This window comes from Aricia agestis, chromosome Z, assembly GCF_905147365.1.
Source record: "Aricia agestis chromosome Z, ilAriAges1.1, whole genome shotgun sequence".
Classification (NCBI taxonomy): Eukaryota; Metazoa; Arthropoda; class Insecta; order Lepidoptera; family Lycaenidae; genus Aricia; species Aricia agestis.
Genome location: NC_056428.1, coordinates 4841359 through 4859339, shown reverse-complemented (window position 1 = coordinate 4859339; position 17981 = coordinate 4841359). Strand labels below are relative to the sequence as shown.

Here is a 17981-nt window from a genome sequence, read left to right as displayed (position 1 = left end):
ATAAGAAAGTGTGTCTATTTGTCTAAGGGCCTGTTTCACCACTTTCTGATAAAGTGCCGAATAGGATGTTCACAACTTTTTTGACAGATTCTCCATACTTCATTTGTCAAGTTAAGTGGTGGATAGCCCACTCGGCACTTATCAGGAAGTGGTGAAACAGGCCCTAAATGTCTGTAACCTCATTACGCTTAAACTTCTGAACCGATTAAGATGAAATGTAAAGCCTAAGGAATAAAGATACTTTGAGAGACGAGAAAGGACATAGGTACCTATTCGAATAGTCATCTAGTTTTAACAGGTAGCCTATTTGAACTATTGCTTATTACAAAAGATAAAAACATAAGTCACGCTCTATAGTACTATAATTTTCATCTTTAGGAACAAGAATATAGATACTTTAGAATGCCCTTTTGTCGCTTCTTGCTATTCAAGGTACATATTTTCATGATATAGTACATCACGCACCTAGGACAGGAAAATAAGAAATGTCTTAGATCACATGTAATTATTATTATTAAAACATGTGATCTGAGGCTTTCTTATTTACTGCCCATGTATACTATTTTTCTCATCGACGGAGGCGGAAAACGGCAACATCGGTAAGCGCAGCGGGAAGAAAGTTGACGGTTTCCGCCCGGAGGTGAGAAAAATATTTTCATACGACTAAAGCACTAGCAAAAGTTCTAATGTTCACAAGAATTCGTGTTTAGGTGAGTGCGCTCCAAATAGTATTGCAGTAGGGATGGCACCATCTACTTAAAATCAGATTTGATTTTATGTTATTTATATAAAAAAATGGACTGTATTTTCAATTAATTTTTGTAGTAAGGAAGCATTGCCATTTACTAGTATTCTAATAAACTCAGAACTCTCTCTGTAAATTGCGAAATGAAGCTAACGAGAGATTTTCATAGAAATTATAATATTAGAAACAAGCCAAGGGCGTCGCCAGCCGATGGCGCAGGGGGGGGGCAAGTTGCCTTTACCTACTACAATTCATACTTTTCTCATTCTCTCGAATGGAAAACGTAGGTATGAATTGTAGGTATAGTCGACAGCACATGAAGGTTTTCACTTGTACTACGAGCCTTACATCTACAGCGATTATAAAAACAGTATCTTAGTACTATATAAATATATATATATATTCTGTGACAGTACAGAGTCCAATGTGTAAAGCTACGAGCACGAGCTCTTGACTATGCAATAAAAAACTTGTAAATAAGTTATAATAACATTGTATTGTTTTTTATTATCAGATTTTAATTTATAGTGGTCATTGTTTGCATTATATTTGGCAACTTTTTTAGAATCTCTAGGGAGGGGCAGCTGCCCCCCTTTGCCCCCCCTTGGCGACGCCCTTGAAACAAGCAGAGTCTTCGATCTCCGCGGCCCAGTAGTTTAGAGCGTGGCTCTTGAAAATTGTAATTATCTTTGGCTCTTGAGTCTTGACTCGACAGTCGTGGGTTAGATTCCCGCGTTGGAAACATAGAGCTATATTTGCGTTATTATATATTATGTAGTTGCTAAGAGTATAGCTATAACTTGAGACTCCTTTTCTAGATGGTAATATTACAGCCTTAATAGACAAGTGGTAAGCGATTATCGTAAACGCTAACAAAATGTGTGCGATTTGACATAGTCATCGCTTCGCTAGCGAATACTAATGTCAAATCCCATACACTTTGTGGAGTTGGCGTTGGCGTTGGCGTTTACGATAATCGCTTGCCGCTTGTCTGGGCCCTCTGCTGGTTAATTCTCTCAACTGTTTACTCGGTTACTGCTTTGTATGCGTGGTACCTACCAGAAGCTTATTGTCGCGTAGCACGGGTGTAACATGATGAAGCCCGGTATTTAGAGGCTGTTTATCGCAAATTCGTACTCTTTGAAATATTTACCAACAGTGCATAACTGTTATTTTATTAAGTTATTATGTTACAGAATGTAAACTTTTTTTAAAAAAGATTAATTTTTTTTCACACCTTTTTTGGTAAAAAAGTGGGCCCCATGCGTGTTTCTTACGCCGATTCTTCTCGCCGGGTTAGTTCCCGAACCGGTGTATAGGCATCATATTGTAATATCAACGTTCTAAAAGCATTTTCTTAAAATCTATTCAGATATAAAACGATTTTTATTATATTTTATTTTTATTTTGTGCTGGATGATAATGAGAATCACCATTTAAATACTTATATATAGGGGTATAGTCGCCAAATTTCGTTCCCGAACCTAATTCCGTCCCCTTCGATATCTACTTATTTAAAAACTGCCATCTATCATAACTGGCACGAGCTAGGAGCTAGTTGCATCAGTCGGTCATTGTGAAGAAGTGAGGGCATCACGCCTTTCGTACCAGCAGGAATTGGAAAATCAAAAAAAAGTTTTCAAAGTCAGTTTTTCATTGAAATATTCTTGGATACCATAAAATATTAATAATATGCCTGACTTATTGATACAATTTGTTTGTAAAACTAATTATTATTACCTCAGATGTTAATAAATAAATGTTTTTTGTTAAAAAAGACGAACCCAAAAAAAATATCCTAATATCGTGCCCTTACATGAACCTAATATTGTCCCCAAGACGGTATTAGGATCTCAAACAGTAAATGGATCTCGAACGTTCATATCACTTCTTTTTGCTTGAAACTGTAGAAAAATATGCTTTTTTAGGGTTCCGTACCCAAAGGGTAAAAATGGGACCCTATTACTGAAACATCCTTGTCTGTCCGTCTGTCTGTCTCCAGGCTCTATCTCAAGAACCGCTATAGCTAGACTTCTGAAATTTTCAGGAATTGTGTTACATATACATATTATTTTGCCGCTACAACAAATACTAAAAATAAATATATTATATTTATCCCTTTAATATACATATATATTTATATTAAATTAGGAGCCCAAAAATATTTTTGTTTTTACTTTTAAACTTTTCCTGAAAACGTTAACGCATTTTTGATTACTTTTAAGAATAAAGGAATAGTGAAGCTACAGTTTGATGTATGATTTATAACTGTAGTATTTTATTTTATTTTTTTAGAAAGTTTTTAAAAAAAGGGGACGATATTTTATGGCGACTGTACCTTATTTGTGTGTGCAGGTTTGCGATCCATACTAATAAAAACGAAAGTGTGTCTGTCTGTAAGCTCTTCACGCCCAAGCACTTAACCGGTATTTTCTGAAAAGTATGAGGATACTCTGATCCCGGGAAAGATTATAAGATACTTACTTGTGATAAAACTGAGTTGTGGGCGTCATCTAGTACTTACATTTATAATTTTCTGGAATTTACTTCTGTTAATTTTTTCAAAATACGAATAAAGTTAAGTAATAATTTTTCAACTTTTCATCGCCGAGACAGCCCTATTCCTCCAGGTGGTAGATATCATTGCGTTCCTCGACGACCGATGATTCATTAGAGTCCCGAGTACGCCGTACTCTGTTTACTCTACAAATATTTTTCTTTGTTATTTCCACTCACGTAATTATTTTAAACTACAAAAAGTAATAATATAATTAGTCAGGAATGGAAAAAAATATTTTAAGCAGTAAGCACAATAATTATTGTAGTTATATTTTGTACTGTACTTACTTACTTATATTAATTTTGGGAGACTGTGGATCATATTATTTTAACATTAAATTAGTAGTTTCCCAACTAATTTAATATCTAGCATTATCTATAATTTATATTAATATTTTATATTATACTAGCTGTCCCGGCAAACGTTGTTTTGCCCTATAAAGTATTTCGATTTTCGCCCATATAATTTTATTGAAGTGACTAAATAAGTATGTCAGTCTGTCTGTCGCAGTCGACTCGTTAAAAAAGCCATTCAATCAAACATCTAGCCCTTTGACTGGACAACGCCATTCAATCACACGGCTAATGACTATTAGCTTTGTCCACATTGTGCCTTTTTTTTTGTTCAACAAGGGCATGCGTTATAGCGCAGTCAACAGCGAACGTGAGGCATGCCCGTAACGCGCGTTGAAATCGTAACGCGCGCTATGACACCACAGAGTACTTTATTATATACTGGAATATGACACTTTTCTTTCAACGCGGGTGGATTTTGACGCGCGTCACGGGCATGCCTCACGTTCTATATACGCATGCCCTTGATGAACAAAAAAAAAGGCACAATGTGGATAAAGCTAATAGCCATTAGCCGTGTGATTGAATGGCGTTGTCCAGTCAACATGAATGAATTAATGCATCAACAAAACCTTGGTGATGCATTAATTCATAATCCCGTAATTTCTTCACGAATATTAGTTAAATTATGATTCACTCGTATGTACCCCCATAATTTTTGTTTCTTTACTCTTTAATAAGTAATACTTGTAACGTATATTTAGGAAAAATATCATAATGCAGCCACAAAACACCGGTTAGTTAATGACATAATATTATTATTGTGAACAAAACGCACCTAGCCCCATCGGCCATCGCGGTGGTGAGCGCTGAACTAATTCAATCACACGGTGGCTTTTGAATCAGGTGTAATGTTGAACGTTTTGAGCGACTTAAATATTCAATTAAAAAGCTAGACGTGTGATTGAATGGCGCTGTTCAGTCAAAGGGTTAGCCCTTTGACTGAACAACGCCAACGACTGTTTGATTGAACAGCTATTTAAACCAGTTGGCTGCGACATCACCACCATAAGTATTCACGAAAATCGGTAGAGCTGTTTCAGAGGAGTTCAACCACGCACGGCGCACCCCGGTCCCCGTGATACGAGAATTTTATATACTTACTTACTAGTTACTAGCTGTCCCGGCAAACGTTTCTTTGCCATATAAATTAGTATTTCGCCCGTGACTAAGGGTTCCCGCAGACTCTGGGTGCACGGTAGTGCCCCCGCCAAGGCGAGCCAAGCGAAGCGCAAGGGCAACCTACCTTTTCTCGAAACGTTTCGTCGTATTTTTGAACCTTCGTAACTTTGGTTTGGATTATCTCAGATAGTTCAATTTTTTTTAAATATAAAGACATGAGTATAATAATGAAATGCGCAAAGTTTTAATATCGTAGCTATTATACTTTAGATTTTATAGGTGTCCAAAAACCCACAATTTTGGCACTGACTCACCGATCACCAAAATTGATAGAATACTTCCTGAAGTCTTAGAAAGCTGAAATTTGGTATGTAACACAATATTAGTACAGAAACAACAAAAAAATTATTAAACCCAACCTAACCTATCCCATCTCCTTTGCAATGTGCGGCTTAGGGGAGACTGATTGAAAGAGAGTTGTCTCTGCGAAATATGTTTAATAACTGACTTAATAACTAATAACATTAACTTATATAGGAGGGAGGCGATACACACGCTACACCTCCCCCGTTTTTTTTTTGAAAAAAATAAATAAAAAGATTACACACTAAAGATAGGTATACTTATTATACTTACTTACTTACTTATATTTTTTTTACTCCTTATAAGACTAATATACATAAGTAATATTAACTCTTCATTATACTAAAATAATAAGTACTTACTTAACTTCTATAATCTTACATTTTTTTATAAACTTTTGTTTTTTTTTTTTTCAAATTCTTATAGTCATAAATCTTACTCTAACTAACGTCAAGGGCAACAATCCTGGCAGGGTCGCCATGCAATGTGCGGCTTAGGGGAGACTGATTGAAAGAGAGTTGTCTCTGCGAAATATGTTTAATAACTGACTTAATAACTAATAACATTAACTTATGTAGGAGGGAGGCGATACACACACTACACCTTGATACAGAGGGTGGCTGTTAGTATGAGATTGTGCTAGATACAAAATTGAAAATAGTATAAAATACTTCTTGTGACAAATTAGAAACACTAGTTAGCCATGAGAGACCACAGACTCACAGAAAACTGGCGTGAAACAGCGCTCTCACAGAAAACCGGCGTGAAACAGCGCTTGCGCTGTGTTTCGTCTAGTGAGTGAGTTTAGCGGAGGCCAATTACTGCAGTCTGGACCCCTACCTTATTCCCTACACCTATTCTCTTCTGCTTATTCCCTTAGCCCATTCTCCAGGAATCTTAGGATCATAAATAGGTATTATAATTTAATAGGTATTAAATTAATAGTATAGGTATAACAAATAAAAAATGGCCAGGCCACCGATTTTGACGAATGTGTAGAGTTTTTAGATTCTTCTGGTGCGGCTGACACATTATATCAAGTATATTGTGTAAAATTAAGGTTTTCAGATTTAGGACTGAGTAAGTAGACTGTGTAAGGTTAGAAACTTGGCTCTACATGAGATCTCACTACTTTTTGACACCACAAACTATATGTTCTCGTCTTGGCAACATTTTTACATGAAAATGTTTTTGGTGGGATATAATTTTACAATTTCAAGTTGGCCGACTATCGTACAAACTAAATTGCGTAGTTTCACAATTTAATTACTGGACAACTTTATCGTGTACGCTGCCAGCCGTAGACTTATAGATTATTAGCTATGTCCACAGTCCACACTGTGCACTTTCAAATTCAATTTTCGTCACCAACTTTCATATTGGCGCATTCGCAACGCCTATATGGTCATTTTTGAAAATTTGCGGTCGCTGTTGACTGCGCTATAACGCATGCCCTTGACGAACAAAAAAAGGCACAGTGTGGACAAAGCTTAGGAGAACTGTCAAACACATGTCAAAAATGACGTGTTTGTGAAATAACAGCAATGATATTCTACTTTGAGTATTTCACAATGAATAAGGAAACAGATGGAAGCGACATTACTACAAAAAAGTGTGGCCGGCGCCATATTGCCAAGAATATAAGTGAGCTATTAAGGTTAAAATCTTTTAAATAAATGATCAGATTCTTCACCTCATATTTTTTAAATTCGATAAAAAAGTACATCACTAAACGTCAAATCTACTAATTTCTATGTTGATTAAATAATATCGAAAATCAAGCCATGTTATATTACTATTCTATCACAAATCTTATTTATTGTCTAATTATTAACTAAATTAGCACATACGAAGTCAAGCCATCAGTAAAATAACAAACATTTTAGTAAAAATATAAACGTACCGGATCCAAGGACAAACTTTTTTAAATTTCTTCACTTTTTTGACGGACTATAAATTAATTTAAAACAAAGCAAATTGGTCGAAAAATTTTACCGATAATACGACACTTTGACAGTTTATGTACCTCGGAGAACCGGAACATAAAATGGCGGACCGGCCACAGTATTTTGCATAGACATAATGTATTTTGATTTGGTAGAGTCGGTAGAGACCATTATGCCGCGTCCACTTATAAAAGTCAATGGTATTTCATCATTGAATAACAGCCTTGGTAGTAAATTGCCAAATATTAAATTTTATCTTCACTTTTTAAAGCAATCAAATATTAGTGTTCAAACAAGTGAAGCTATGTCTGACGCCGGCATAAGAATAATGAGGCATTTTCATTTATATTTTTTAGTGACCGACCGAAGTTTCGGTTTCGGTTTCGGCCAGTTTCGGCCAAAAAATGGAAGTTACGTAACAAAAATTAATCGATAGTTTAAAAATATCGAATCACTTCGTAAAGGAATTGCAATCGAAATCATCGATTTCGTACTGACATTTCAGTGGTGCCGGCGATTTAAGATGGCCGCCCTTTTTTATCGATTTAATTTCGATTCAACCGAGTCAATCTCTATTGACATAAGTTCCATTTCATGCATATGACATTTTTCAAATGTTTTCGTAACAATAACTTTATACTCATATTTCACAGTTAATATTTATAATTTTTATTAATAAGTTAGCATTTAGCATCTTTTCATTTTTATTCATTTAGAATTATAGGAAACATTTGTTTTTGTAGATGGAATATAATTTATTACATTTTGATTTTTTTTGTTTTCTTGTAAAAAAAACCCGTAGCAAGGAACATCAAAACTGTCACCCATATCATCTTAGAACGCACAAACTATAACAATAGTTACCGAAATCTATGGCACTATCTTTAAGCTGCTGTAGACGGCCAATGAAAAAAGTAACTAGAGGATATAATATCTATTACCTGCGGGGCTAAAATGGTCTTTAGCTCTCTCAATCACATCAGCAAATGAATTGTCAAAACTGTCAAACTGACGAATGTCACATTAGTACGAATTACTAGACATGAATTGAAAGCAGAGTGATTAACGATTTAAAAAAAATGAATCATATTATGATTTATAATAGTGACCGACCGAACTTTCGGTTTCGGTTTCGGCCAGTTTCGGCCAAAAAATCTAGTTTCGGCCTTAGTTTCGGTTTCAGCCAAAATATAGCCGAAACCGAAACTCATGCATCGTTCGGTAAACTTCGCAGTTAACTCGAGCTTGCTTGCCAGCGAGGCCCTGGCCAGTTCGCCACCATCTATTTAATCATGTTTCGAGATTATGTACTTCAGATTAGTCACAAATCAAAAATTAGCACTTCGTTTTATTTTCATTAAATTGTCTTAACTTATTTTTATCGAAATTATATTATTGAATTTTATTTCTACAATAAAAAGCTTATTTAATATATATATAACTGTTGGCAAATTACGTGCTATTTTAACAATGTTTCCCAAACAAAGGATTTAGTAAATGCTATGATAAATTGATTATATTGTGTGTGAACTTTATTTACTTAAGAATTTTGTTTGACTGTGAGATTAAAAGATATCTTAGGATATATCTTGTGAGATTTATCTAGTAAATCTTCTCACCTCACTCTTTTTTTTTTTTGGACACGCAATCTCTTAGGACTTAGACCGTTCCTACCCTGCTAGAATCTTATCTAGCCTACTTCCCCGTAAGCTTCACTCTTGCGGCCCTCAGTATATTTTTCAGGTTTAGTGGCAAAACGCCTTCTGGAGAAAAAATGTGACGTCAACTGCAAGTTTGCTTAGTCATTTCGTTTTGAACTTCGACCGCGGTCGTGTCCATGTCTCCCATAAAAATAATATACTGCAATTATTGATTTTGTTTTCAGTAGTATGTCTAAGGGAGGATTTCACCAATCGCACAACTTCGTTTTATAAAACTTAGTTCCCATTAAACGCGTTCCTACGGGGATCAATAAAAAAGCAAGAAACGATATATAAACTACCCAAACGCATCATTTTTTTCGTCTATGATTTTCGATTCGCCATGACACTACACTGGCAGAACTTTAACGCCTTTAGTGAAGTTTAACTGTGCAACATTGGACGTTCTGAAGATAAAACTCGGATTTGTTGTGAACTTTATGTTAGTGAAATGCTATTTGGTGCTATAAACGCGTTTATACGTGTAGAACCAATTTAGTGTACACGTTCTATTTCTTAGGCGAATCGCACCTAAATAAAATGACTTCAAATAACTTCTGCTCTTGTTTCTAAGGGTAATCCTTCGTTATAATACATTAAGGGGAATTTCACCAATCACACACGCGTTTTTATGGCGACGTGAATCTCGTTTTGTTTCAAATAGATTTTACATTCTTCATTTAATCGCGATTAATGAATCTAAGTTTACGTTATACGTTTGATTGATTATTTTTATACATTTTTATCATCTTTGACTTTTGAGCATTGTCACGTTGTTTTAGTAACAAAAAGCAAGAAACGATAAATAAGCTAAACAAACGCATATCTGTGAAACCTGTCAACTTAACAATTTTTTCGCCTATGCTTTTCGATCTGTCATACACTACACCGACAGGACATGTGTTTTATGAAGTTAAAACTCGAATATTGGGCGTTCAGAAGATAAAAATCGGATTTGCTGTGAATGAGACGAAACGAACGAACGAACTTGGAATCGTATAAAAAAACGGACAATAGTACAAAAAGTTATTCGAGTCTAAGAATAATAATAATAATATCTATGGACGCTTCACACCACGTCAGTCTGGCCCCGTGCTAAGTACCTAAGGACTTGTGTTACAGGTACCAGACAACGGAAATATATTTAATACTTTTATACTATACATATATTTAAGATGTTTTATTATATCATTCACATATTTAATACACATTCAGACCCGGGAACATTGAAAACTTTTTGTTCCGTCGGCGGGATTCGAACCCGCGATCCCCGGCTTGAGCTACCAACGCGCTCACCACTGAGCCACAGAGGTCGTCAATAACTATAAAATAATAATATTTATAGTAAGAAATGTCACAAAAAGTAAAAAATTCAATGTGGTACTTTTTCTTTAGTTTAAAAAAATGTAATTTATGTTAAAAATCAATAAATTTCAGTAAATAATCGTAATTTTGAATGTTTTACCAAGTTTCGGTTTCGGTTTCGGCCGAAACTAAGAGTAAGGCCGAAAGTTCGGTTTCGGTTTCGGTTTCGGCTGAAAAATCAGTTTCGGTCGGACACTAATATTTTTTAATTTTATTTTTAACAATCTAAACTAGATGGCGTAAGGACACTTCTAGATTTTCTATTGGTTCCTCACCGATCTGAAATTATCTGCAGGTTGGCATGACTGACTACATAAGGGTTATGTTTCCAAAAAATATCAGTGTACTGTCAAGTGACTGTGAAGTGAAGACATAAATCAAAATATCTTAGACCTAGATTTCGTTAGCAAAATAATATTAACATAAAACTGTATGTATTTATACATTCCCATATATTACTATGTTTTTTTGCTTCGTCCCACTAGTTTAAATTTCACAAAGAGCATACTCCTAAGCGTTCATACTTCATTGGCCTAAGCGATTAGGCCAGTATACTGGTAACAGTTTAGGAACACGCTAACATAATATTTAACCTCTCGAACCCCACCGACACCTTAACGTGCCACCCGTAAAAATACCTCTGTGTACCACCGGCACGTTAATGAGCCACCTGATGCACTCGACCTCACGCTGTTTTGTTACTTATTTTAGTGTGTTTAAGATTTAATTTCGTTTGTTCTATACATTATTTTTTAAGAGTATGAAGTTGGCTACAAACAGAATGCACTAAATTAGTTCGGACTGATTGGCGCAATTTTGTAAAACTTGAAAAAAGAAATCGAAAAATTTGAATGGCGCCAAAGAACGCGATATTTGAGGCTCAATAGAATTTTGACATCCTGGTATTCGAGAGGTTAAATACTTGTCAAACTGAAAACTGACAACTGAAAGAGTTCAAACTTCTTCTACTTTTTATTGTTGGTGTGGTTTTTATTATTTTTTCCCAAATTGTGTTATTTGGGTTTTTGATGTTCATATTAGTAAAATATTAGCCATTAAATATCCGTTATCTTGCACAAGTGCAGGTAAGATGTTGTCAAAACCAAAATGTATAATTCCTGTGACATTTAGTGTGAATATCGGTAAATAGGGCTATTTCTTACGTGAGTTTTAGCTAAAACATCGTTATAATAATCGTTCATTGAAATATTATTGCGTCTTTTTCAAATTGAAATGTATCAAGTTTTACATTCTTTTGCCCAGTTTTGTAGCAATTATTGATGGTATTTTCTGGTATTACCGATAGTTGTCTACCCATATGCCATCTAGTTACTAAAATGGAAACTGTTTGACATTTGACACATTCTTTAAAAAAATCAAATGTCAATTGTCAATTTTCTATTTAAATTGTACTCTGTGATTGTCATTATTAACTAAAACATAGGTAGGTAATCCAAATTGAAATAAAAAATTATTTTAATTTCAATAATTAATAAAATGACGATGATTTAAATGAAATAGCTATATCTTCACAAACGGCAGGTCCACTGTCAGCTGGTTTCGAGAGTTCTGCTCAAAAATAATTGCTTATTGTTACTCTACAAAATGACGCAAGTCGCAGACGTCGCAGTGCTTATATTCAATTTCGAAATTCTATAATGATCTTTATAGTGAAGATAAAATATTTGGCAATTTACTACTTAAAAGCTGGTATTTCATTTTGTCGCTATGAAAAGCGATAGCAATAAAATGCTACCCGGTATCGGTGTTTTCGGCACAGGCGCTGTTGCAAAGGTTTTGGTTCCATTCTTGAGAGAAAAGGGATTTTCCGTCGAAGCAATATGGGGTGTTACAGCGCAAGAAGCGGAAGCGACAGCCAAGGAACTGAAAATTCCTTTTCACACAAACAAAATTGATGATGTTTTGTTAAAAAAAAATGTGAGTTTAGTTTTTATAGTGTGCGCTCCGAATTTACACGCACAGATATCTGTGAAGGCGCTAGGGATAGGTAAACATGTGGTCTGTGATAAGCCAGCTGGGTTGTGCCAGGCTGAGGCTTTGAAGATGGTGAGGGCAGCCCAGTACTACCCAACACTGATATCAATAATCAACCATTCACTAAGATTTTTGCCTGCCTTTAGCCACATGAGAAAGAGTATTATGGATGGTTACTTGGGAAATCCAGGTGATCTTACACTGATCGATGTAAGGGTGCAGATGGGGTCCTTACTTGGGGAAACCTACAACTGGCTTTGTGACGACACAATGGGTGGAGGAACCTTAACTCTGGTAGGAAGCCATGTTATTGATCTGGTCTCGTATCTCAGTGGACAAAAGGTTACTAAGGTGCATGGAGTTCTACGCACCTTTGTGGAGGAGACGGCTCAAGTGAATGGCATAAGAAGAATAACAGCGCCTGATTTTTGTACATTCCAGTTGCAGATGGACAGAGGATTATTGGTCACTGCAACACTAAACAACCACTTGCCGGGGCCATATTTTAATCAAGAAATTTATGTTTTTAGTAAAAAGGGTTATCTAGTGGTAAGAGGTGGAGATTTACATGGGAAATTGCATAAAACAAATAACAAAGGCACAGAAGACGATAAACGAGCTATAGACAAGGAGGAGGTAATCTACGTAGATGTTGAAGATTTAAGTTGTGCATCGAGTGTTATTCCCAAGCCCTACATAAAAGGACTTTGCAAAATGATAAGTGCACTGAAGGAAGCGTTCCAACCAGTTAAAGAACAGATGGACTGGATAAAAGAACCGGTGAAAACAGCTGCGACTTTTGAGGATGGTCAAAGGGTGCAGGCAACCATGGAAGCTTTACGGCAATCCAACGAGGATGGTTGCTGGAAAACTGTGCAGTTGCTTACCGAACCCCCAGATCCTAATCCAGCTTTGTCCGCCGCTGTGAGAAGAACTGCAATCTCTTTGCAGTGATAACATTTTGCCTTATATTTTAAGATTTATCAGCACGTCTCTATATTTTACAAACTAACTTGCTTAAGATGACAAATATTTTGCCATAAAATTATACAAATTAAGCAATTTGCCATACTTTAAAATGTATATATGACTTTATATTTAAAAGAACTAACGTAAGACTTAAATATTATTTTAAATTTTATAAAACTTTACTTTTAAATGTTTATTATAGGCTTTATGTGATTAAACTTATTAGTTATGTCATTATTATATTCCACTATTGACAGTATTAGAACATATAAACCATATTTTTGTTTTATTAGACAATTAAACATAGTACTAAAATGTTTGTGTTTAAATCTTTGAACTGCACCCTACATATTTTAATAATTAACAATAACATTTTAAGAAAGATGATTTGCATTGATACAGTAATATTATGTGATTGTGATGATATCACTGGTCTGCCGTCTGACATTAAAGCTGCATGTATTAATAGTGTCCGTACTGGTCACTGGGCACTAGATTGGATTTCTAGAGCATTTGCTACTGTAGTAATATAATGATTATGTGAGTCAGCAATTATTTAGAATAAATTATTAACCATATAAAAATCAAGAACATACATAATAATGTCTTGAGGAATGCTATATTGACCTTTAAAAAACTAGTCCAGAATAATTAATGCTAAACTTATTGCTAATACTAAAGTCAAAATTAACTAAACTCTGTTTTGTAGAGATAATATTATAGTGCACTTTGATCCTCATAACCTCAACATAACCTATATTCATAAGGTATTTATCCTTGAATTTTATATGAAACAGTGATGTAAAATATCCAGTCTAAAATAAAACAAAGTACTTTTTATAACAGTATTATAATAAATGCGAAGATAACACTTTGTTCACAACATTTTGACCATATTACACAATCACAAATCATGTTCATACACTACTAAAGCTAACTGAATAATTCGAAACCATAATAACTAAAGTAAAATTAATTCTCGATCTTCGCTAAGATATCAGACTCCCTGAAGAGATGGTACTCCTTATCGTCGTTGTCTAGGGATACTTTAGTACCGCCGTATTCTGGTAGTAAAACTTTGTCGCCCACTTTGACTAGGACGGGGTTGAATTCTCCGTTTTCTTTCCTCGAGCCAGTTCCGACGGCTACCACTTCTCCGTGAAGAACTTTGGATTGTGCTTTTTCTGGGATAACTATACCACCAGCAGTTTTTGTCACTGCCTCAGCTCGCTTGATCAAAACTCGGTCTAGAAGAGGAACCAACTTCTTAATTGCGTTTGCCATTTTAGTGTATCTTCTTTTAAACTAGGGTTATTGAATGAATGAAATATTTTATAAACTATTGAGAATTACAGCACTAGATCTTGATTCTAGAAATTTCGTGTTTCACGAAACTGCCGGCACAAGAGCTGATAATTTTTTATTATCTGTCAAATGTAACCCATGCTTTTTTTGTGTTGCCATTTATAAGTAATACCAAGAAGATTAATGAGGTGAATAAAACAATGTAAATAACACATTTTTATGCTTTAAACTTATTAACCAACAATTTAAATATCGCGTATTATTTTAAACATTTAACATGATGCATTACACTCAAATTTTTAATAATTAAATTTTTGATATTGTCGCCATCTAATGTCGAGTAGCATAATTGAAAGGAAGAACCATTAAGTTTTGTAAATGTATATGTAGATGTCACTAGCATCGGAAATATGTAGAATGGCGAAAGGTTCAAGGTTGATCAATTACTTACTTGGAAAATATATTCTACCGTGTTAGCATAAAGTTTATTTTAGCTTGTAGCAATCGCGGACTGTAATAAGCTCAAGGCAAAAATCTTGTCAGTACACCTTTTTTCAATTATTTACCTTAAACGGTAATAATTTATTTTATTAAAACGGTTTATCCGTGGTTTATTGTTTCTACTTTATGAAACTTAACTTCAAAGAATACAATTAATTATTTAGCAAAATATATACTTAACATAAAAAGGTAAGGTTAGAATAACAGAAAAATGTTTTGGTGCAACTGTACAAGTTGTACAGGTTGTATCAGTATGTACTTCAACTCAGATTACTAGTTTTAAATGTAATTAGTTAATGAATAATATTTTATGTACGGAGCAGATTTCGTCTAAGGGGGTTATTACATTATCATTTATATTGGATCATTTCTATGATCATATATAAATGATAATGTAATACCCCCCTAAGATAAGCCGCTATTTTTATTATAATGTACTTCTTATTATCTTTACTTGCACTACTTTGCAGCTACAATGGAACCAATAACTGAAGTTCAAAGTGGAAAATTAATGGGGAAGTTGAATAAAACCTCAAATAACTTCGAATTTTACACCTTCAAGGGAATTCCGTATGCTAAACCACCTGTAAAAAATTTAAGGTTTGCGGTAAGTTTCTTCTTATTTTAGTTTTGGTCTTTGGAATATTCCATGGTTCATTTAGAAAAACAGTTTAAGCTCTTTAGCAAGATATGGTTTTTACTTTTTCATAAGGCCACAGAATATTTCTGAGACTACAAAACACTTTCGGGGACTGGAGTACAATAATGGTATACCTACTTACAGTATATTTGAAGCTATTATTATTTTGTTATTCTACATTCCAGCCTCCTGAACCTCCACTCCCTTGGGAAGGTGTGAAAGATGCCACCCTTGACTGCAACATCTGTGCGCAGTTTGATAAAGCAACATCTACGGTAATCGGAGCTGAAGACTGCTTGTACTTGAATGTATATACTCCGAGCTTACCGAGTTCTTCATCGTCACAATTACCTGTAATGGTATTCTTTCATGGTGGTGGCTTTTTATTTGGCAACGGAACTGATGATTCCGCGCATGGTCCCGACTATTTAATTGAAAAAAATGTGGTCATAGTAAGCTTGAACTACAGGGTAGGCATTCTTGGCTTTCTTTGTTTAGATTGTAAAGAAGCCCCAGGGAATATGGGCTTAAAAGATCAAGTGATGGCCTTGAAATGGGTGCAGCAGAACATTAAAAGTTTCAATGGCGATCCAGACAATGTGACAATTTTTGGATTCAGCGCTGGAGCCGCATCGGTGGAATATTTAATGCTGTCTCCGATGGCCAAGGGTCTGTTCCATAAAGCGATAGCAAATTCTGGTTCTTCTTTACTACCTTGGGCAAAGTGTGAAAGAACAAGGGAGTTAGCCAGAAAAATACCAGCGTTACAACAAATATCGGTACTCACAGATGAGGAGCTGCTAAAGTATCTGAAGGATATGCCCATACAGGAACTGATTGCAATGTCCATGGCAGTAATTGCAGCTTCCATATGGAAGGGAGGTATACATTTTGGCTTTGTTCCCACAATTGAAAAACCAAAGGATTGGGAACCATTCCTAAGTAAACCAACATACAAACTTTTGTCTGATGGTGAATTTACAAAGGTGCCTTTCATGTCTGGTTTTTGTACTCGAGAGGGTCTTTTGATGTTGCCCCTTGCTGCTCCACTTTTTGGAAAGGTTGTCAATGAAAAAAGCTTTGCTCCATACTTGCCTTTTGAGGTGGACAGAAAAGATGAAATTGATGCAGAACTGAAGGGAGTGTATCTAAAGGAGGATAAAGAGTATGGGGATGATGACTCCTATGCTGTTGATTTCTACACCGACGTGGATTTCTTGGCTGGTATTCACATTGCGTTATCTATGATCGCTAAAAGCAATTCTCCAGTTTTCTTCTACGAGTTTGCTTACGATGGCAATTTGAACTATATAAAAAAGAAAATGCAGATCAATAGGAAAGGTGCCTGCCACGGTGATGATGGGGGGTATCTAATAAAAAGTGAGATCCTCAAGGGAAAGCTGTCTGAAAATGATATTATGGTGAGAGAAAGAATGTGTCTTATGTGGACCAACTTTGCTAAATATGGGTAAGTTACAATTACTGATTTAGAATTCATCACTTATTTAAATTTTAAATTAATACTTACTAAAAATATGAGTACTCGAAAATAAATAACGATTTTCAGCAATCCTACACCAGAGTTGAACAATGTGATATCAACGAAATGGGAACCTGTTGAAGAAAATAAAATTAAATATCTTCTCATCAATGACAAATTGACAATGAAGATAAATCCTTACGAAGACAGAATGAAAATTTTTACAGATCTGTACAGGGAATATTATAAGCTATAAATTTGTATGTTCTTATAAATTTTAAGACTGTATAGCTGATTGTCCTTTTGTTATTCATGCGTTTTTGGTAAGTTGTACACAACTTTATATGAACTGCCTGCCTGCTACTTAATAACTCAACATGACAATAATTATTGTATTATTGTCATGTTGAGTAATTAAATATTAATAATAATCCAATACAAAGAACAAAGTAAAATTGCTACCAGTACGAAAAACATCTAGTTAAAAGGTTCTTCAAAATCAAAATCTGTTGACCCTACTTAACTCTGTGACGTCATAATAATTGTTAATATAATGTAGGTCGCCACTAATTATAGAGGTAAAATTATAAAACATTACTGTACAAAATGTCTCCTCATGTAATGACTGATAGTATTTTGAGAAATTGATGTAAAATGTGATAAAAATACTTTTGAAAAATATTGTAATTAGAGTTAGGTAACATTAGGGCTGCCATCTGTCCAGATTTCTCCAGATTTGTCCTAGTTTGAAGGGCACCGTCTGGCCGGGTTTTTGAAAAGTGTCCGGGTGAAATCCAGACACTTTTGTTGAGAGAAATCCAAACGGTTTCTTCTCTGATCAAAATCAAGTATGATTTCAAGGACTTAAGTAAATCAGATTTTTCAAAATTTTTGTTGGAAGATGATTTAACAAAAATTGGCAAGACATACTCTTGAA

General features: G+C 34.9%; 3 protein-coding genes across 4 annotated transcripts; 2 read left to right on the top strand and 1 right to left on the bottom strand.

Moving 5' to 3' along the window:
- The first annotated feature begins 11634 nt into the window (after nt 1–11634).
- Nucleotides 11635–16073, top strand: LOC121738500 (glucose-fructose oxidoreductase domain-containing protein 1). The gene is made up of 2 exons (XM_042130591.1): nt 11635–13229; nt 16063–16073. The coding sequence occupies exon 1, from the start codon at nt 11883–11885 to the stop codon at nt 13101–13103; it is 1221 nt and encodes a 406-aa protein (XP_041986525.1). The 5' UTR covers nt 11635–11882; the 3' UTR covers nt 13104–13229; nt 16063–16073.
- Nucleotides 13953–14545, bottom strand: LOC121738502 (10 kDa heat shock protein, mitochondrial). Its single transcript, XM_042130593.1, has one exon. It carries the CDS (start codon nt 14400–14402, stop codon nt 14091–14093), a length of 312 nt encoding a protein of 103 aa, XP_041986527.1. The 5' UTR covers nt 14403–14545; the 3' UTR covers nt 13953–14090.
- Nucleotides 14947–17304, top strand: LOC121738499 (esterase FE4-like). Of its 2 annotated transcripts, none has more exons than XM_042130588.1 (4): nt 14947–14997; nt 15395–15531; nt 15750–17032; nt 17132–17304. In XM_042130588.1, exons 2-4 carry the CDS (start codon nt 15400–15402, stop codon nt 17298–17300), a joined length of 1584 nt encoding a protein of 527 aa, XP_041986522.1. In that variant the 5' UTR covers nt 14947–14997; nt 15395–15399; the 3' UTR covers nt 17301–17304. The 2 variants fall into 2 exon arrangements, with proteins under 2 accessions (XP_041986522.1, XP_041986523.1); XM_042130589.1 differs by lacking the exon at nt 14947–14997 and adding an exon at nt 15098–15113.
- Nucleotides 17305–17981: the final 677 nt, after the last annotated feature.